The sequence below is a fragment of the Paramacrobiotus metropolitanus genome, unplaced genomic scaffold (assembly GCF_019649055.1).
Source record: "Paramacrobiotus metropolitanus isolate TYO unplaced genomic scaffold, Prichtersi_v1.0 Parri_scaffold0000155, whole genome shotgun sequence".
Lineage (NCBI taxonomy): Eukaryota > Metazoa > Tardigrada > Eutardigrada > Parachela > Macrobiotidae > Paramacrobiotus > Paramacrobiotus metropolitanus.
Window position 1 is genome coordinate 241511 of NW_026570375.1, and position 4894 is coordinate 246404.

At 44.3% G+C, this 4894-nt stretch overlaps 1 protein-coding gene across 1 annotated transcript; it reads right to left on the reverse strand.

The window, feature by feature from the left end:
- Positions 1 to 1567: 1567 nt before the first annotated feature.
- LOC129599830 (uncharacterized) lies at positions 1568 to 3612 on the reverse strand. Its single transcript, XM_055498160.1, has 5 exons — positions 3523 to 3612; positions 3370 to 3460; positions 2483 to 3202; positions 2327 to 2411; positions 1568 to 1615 (listed from the first exon to the last, which is right to left on the reverse strand). The coding sequence occupies exons 2-5, from the start codon at positions 3435 to 3437 to the stop codon at positions 1568 to 1570; spliced, it is 921 nt and encodes a 306-aa protein (XP_055354135.1). The 5' UTR covers positions 3438 to 3460; positions 3523 to 3612.
- Between the last annotated feature and the right edge of the window lie 1282 nt (positions 3613 to 4894).

A 4894-nucleotide genomic window follows, 5' to 3' on the forward strand; every position in this document is an offset into this window, starting at 1 on the left:
GCCCCGAAAAGGATAACATCCTACTGCGTCCATGGAGGTGTAAGTGTTCATGTCTGAACAAAACATCCCTTTATCAAAATTGATGATGATGTTGCTGCCTCTGACTTCAGGCTTCCCATGACCCCGCCTCAGAATGCGGCGCCTCGCAAATATCTTGTCAAGTGCACCTGCAAAAAGATCTGTTTCCGTGGGAAATCAATGAACATCTGAATCGCGCAAATCACTGCACAATTAATTCCTGGATCTTGAGATCTGAGAGTGTACAGATAGAAGTGCGTTATACAGTACGACTGAGTGCGTAATAACGACTACTCACCGTCAGTAGTCGTTACAGTGAAGCAAAGGATAGCACAATCTGGTCATGAAGCCGTTTATCTGAAGTTTTTCTCCTATCCGGTTGTTTCACTGAAACAGACAGCAGAATCAAACAGGAAACAGCGCAATGAACGATCATTTCGACCGAAAGCATATTCTGTTCTTTATGGTGTACCGAGGCATTACGAAAGCTACAGGCCTAAAATCGACTGCGACGGTGTCAGGATAGTGGAGACGATGTACTGTGTCGCCCGTAGACTTACATTCAACTTTGAAATTCTAGAATTCCTTGTACCTTTGTTTATAAGTCTCCAGGAACACCTCAAAAGAAAGAGAATAATTTGTTGTTTCTTCTGATACTAAGTTAGCGCGGATCCGCTGCAAATTAGATGCGATATGAGTGTTTTTATTTAACATGGAAGTCTATGGAAGAAGCCTGCACTTGTGGCTATGCTTGTGGTGCGGATTTACTGTGGACGGCTGCAGTCTTCCGACTAAGTTGCTGACTATCTGTCACTATCAGTATGTGAACACTTTCTGAAATACGAGTCCAGAAATTTATGTTTTCACTTGACTTTGTTTCCTGGACTTTAATCATTAAGAAAACGGCCATGGTTGCAGCTTAACCACTCTTTGAAGACACACCAGTACCTTGGCTCTTGGATCCACCATGTGCGAGGCCAAACTGCTTTTAACTCAACTTTTACCGCTAGAATTTTCGGGGACGGTGACGAAACATCATGTTTTTCAGTTTTAAACAAAAAAAACCCATTTAGACGCAAGGAAATTTCGTTCTGCTGGAACGCAAAGAGCGCGCAAGCCTATGGAGTTCGCAAGATCGGTCTCCTCCACCGTGACGTCATCGTACAGGCTGCCAGTTCGATTTTATGCCTTAGAGCTTTCGTAATGCCTCGGGTGTACAATTGTAATGCGGAACTAAATGTTCTCTACGTTTGATGACTTTGTGACGATTTTCATAAAGTTGACCTTACGGCCAAGAAAACGGAACTGAACATAAATTGCACTGCTGTATGTACCAGTATGATACTGGAAAATGCAAACGATACTTGTATGATCAGACAGACAGGCTATCCAGATCCTATCCCATCGTCTTACAAATTATTTTACCACCGATATTAGGTATGTAATTGTAAATTACTTTACCACCGGAATCATGCATCAGAATCTTACCATCTTCTTAGCGGAAGGAGATCATCTCAATCAGATTAGGTAAAGCGTTGCAAAGTGATAATTATTGATTATTATTGTCATCCAGCCAAAAGCGCAATCGGCTCTGGTACTAAAAAACACAGTCGCACTTCGCCATTGCTTTATTAATTATTCGGCTAGTTGTTTCAAAAAGGCACAGGCACAAAAAGATAGGTAATTGTACTATTTTGAGGGAAAACCAACTGGAGCACTGGGCCCTCCATATTGTGGACAGTGGTCACTGTGGTACAGAACTGAAATCTCTTCTTAATATGGTTACTTTCCAACGTTTCGTATTCAGCTAACCGTACCGTATCGTAATAAAGCCGATACAAAAATTAATGTACAGGTAACCATTTAAAGCGGTTTTGTAACTCGTACTTTGTGAGCAACCTTCGGACACAAGTTGTTTTAGTGTATCGATAGAGAATAATCGAACGTTTTTTTATTAAAATGAGTTTACCGCCCACGTTTACCCTTAAGCTGCATAACAAAAAAAAAACATAGTGCATATGAAGACAATACCTCAGTAGGCAATACCCACCCCGGGCCACCCGATTAACAGAAAATGCAAAAGAACTACATGTACGAGTACTTAAAAGTTAACAATGATGAAGAGATAGAGTCATATGTGCAGCCACGAAGAGATACTCGTGAATATAGATTTGGTACATACTTGTACATCTCTTTAAAATGCACAACGTCATTGCTCGTAAACGAACTCAACAAAATAAAGATGTGGGACGACATTTCGCAGTCCTCATGCCACAGCGAAAATTAAATGAATGGCCGCAACCGCTACCTTCGTAAGAGTGGACACATCCACCTGCCTCAGATCAACATCCACCCAACCACGGTCACTGCCATCAAGTAGAAAGCCACAGTACCTACAAAATTATAACAAACTCGAATTTGAGAAAGCCATATGCAATTATGTAAAGCGATTCCTCAAACCTACAGCTGCAAGAGATGTCGAATAGCACGCCACTCGTTGGGATACGCCAGATTGTCCACCCACCGTCGATGGATGGAGCGGACGCTATCGTACACTGTAGCACCAATCGGAGGATGGTTCATCTCCGCCGCCAATAAAAACTTACGGAAAATCCCGCCATCACCATCACTGGAATGCAATATTAGATACGGGATCGTAAGTGGCATTTCCCGGCGACAGTGTAAAGGAACTCTGTCCCGTGGAAATTCGCTGTACATGAAGCGGGATTTCATGTAATGGGTAAAATCGCGCACCGTAAAATTCCGCAGAACCAGATGCCGACAAACGGTGCTGAGTGTGGTCAAAATGGAACATTTCCACAAACGATCCATATGCTGACCGACAGGTTCCGGCAAGAAGTACATATCAGGGTTGATCGTAACACCATCAAATGAAAATCCATTTTTGATTACGATGTAGTCCAGCTGAATATCCCTGATGGTCAGTAGCGTTACCAGTGTTTTTTTCACCACGGTCAAGTTTGTGAACTGGAGGTCATCGAGCAAAGTGAGGCTCTTGGTGTCCGTGGTTAGAGCCATATCCAAGGCCCAGCTGAATTTGTACAAGTTGTGGCAGGAAAGCATGAAGTAGATTAAATTTTTCGGCTGCAGTATCGAGCTGTCGATGATAAGATGTCCGCTGGAGCGGCGGTCGGATAAAAGCTGATGCCACAGTGTGCAGATCCTGACCATTCATGTATTATAGTAGTAAACGACTGGTGAATATTGTAATGAAAGTAGTTTTATCTTCTCCGAGCCACAAAAACACTTGAACAGAAAGTTTCTTTTGTGCTATCTTATCGCATATAATCATATTTTACATGGAGAACCGTTTTCTAAACGTTATTTCACCATTTCGTTTTCGCTTGGGTGTGCAGGTCCAAACTGAGGAGAACATCGGCCATAATCGAATGAGCCATATCCCCGATCCATCCGTCATTACCTGCAGCAAAATTAAGTACGGTACAACATGGATGTGATTTCAAAATTCGATGCGCTGCTTACCGGGTAGGCCTTAGCTGTTCGTTCGTAGAAACTATAAGCATACAACCTATTCCGGTAAACACAAAAATATGAACGCTCAACGTATTGACAGTTAACTCTTGCTGTGGAATTCCGACCATGATATCGTCCAACACTGGCGGATCTGGAACATGGTAGAATTTGGCACAGGCTTGAGTTAAGGTTTCCAGATTCCATTCGGCACGTGTGTTCACATGATCGTGATGGAGCTGGGCGCACATAAAACTGAGTGCATCCCCATTGACAGCAACATGGACTCGAAGCCCAACATAACTGTTACCAGGAGAAAATCCTCCAGCTGGATCTGTGGACGGGGTTTCTCCAGCTTTGTACAGGCATTTACGTATAGTTTTCCAATCCAGCATCGTAATCAAGCGAGCATTCTTGACGGGTACGGTAAATTTACGATAGTATAGTCCGCTGGTCTGGTTGAAGCGCGGTGGCGCATCGAAAGCGGGATCAATCGCGACAGCAATCTGCCACTGGTGAACCACCAAACGCCGCGGTGTGGTCTCGTGCTCCAACTGTGCAAAGAACAAACCAAATCCAGTCGTTGGTGTAAGAAGTAGGGCCAGACGAAAAACATGCGGTCCGTTCTCGATGTTGCGCAGCGCCACTTGCACTGCATAACTGCCGTTCGTCCTCACTGCTTTGTCAATTGTGTACCCCATGTCATCGCTCAAGAAGCGCTGAGCGCGGATGTGGCGTGAATGGATCCAGGCAGCGGGAGCCATTGTAGAATCGAAATTGACAAACATGAGGTCTTGCACGTATCCAAGCCACCATTCCCCGTTCTCGCGTTGAACCATCACCGTGTTTCCGAAGTTGATCTCGCATGGGCCGCATGTCAGGCCAAGAAATGGGTAAGATATGATGGCGTCCATCTTCGCGCAAGTGACGCAACTCGTATAAAGGGTTCTTCAGTTCTGATCTGAGCCAAAAATCTCCAGACGAGTTAGACACCTTAGATGTTGCTTGCTTGTGCTTCCAGCCAAGTTCAGTCAACCATAGCACTGGGTAACGGATTTTGGAAAGGCTCTGGTCTGTGAATAATGGGATACCAATTCCAAAACTGAGAGTGTGAGTCTAGACTCCAGCACGAATTCGCAATGAGTGCAACATACTTACGGGTCGGCCAACTTCGCCTTTGCCGGCCATTTGCCTTTGCCGTTTCAGTTTCCCGTTTTCAACTTTACCTTTGCCTTTGCCGGCGGAAAAGCCGTTAGCACAACAATTTGCCGTTTCAGAACGCCGTCTCTAAAAGCCTTTGCCGTTTGGAAAACAAATTACCATTAACACATTGCCGTTCCCAACCTTTTTTGGTGCGGTTTCCGGTTTTACGATTTTTTTTTGC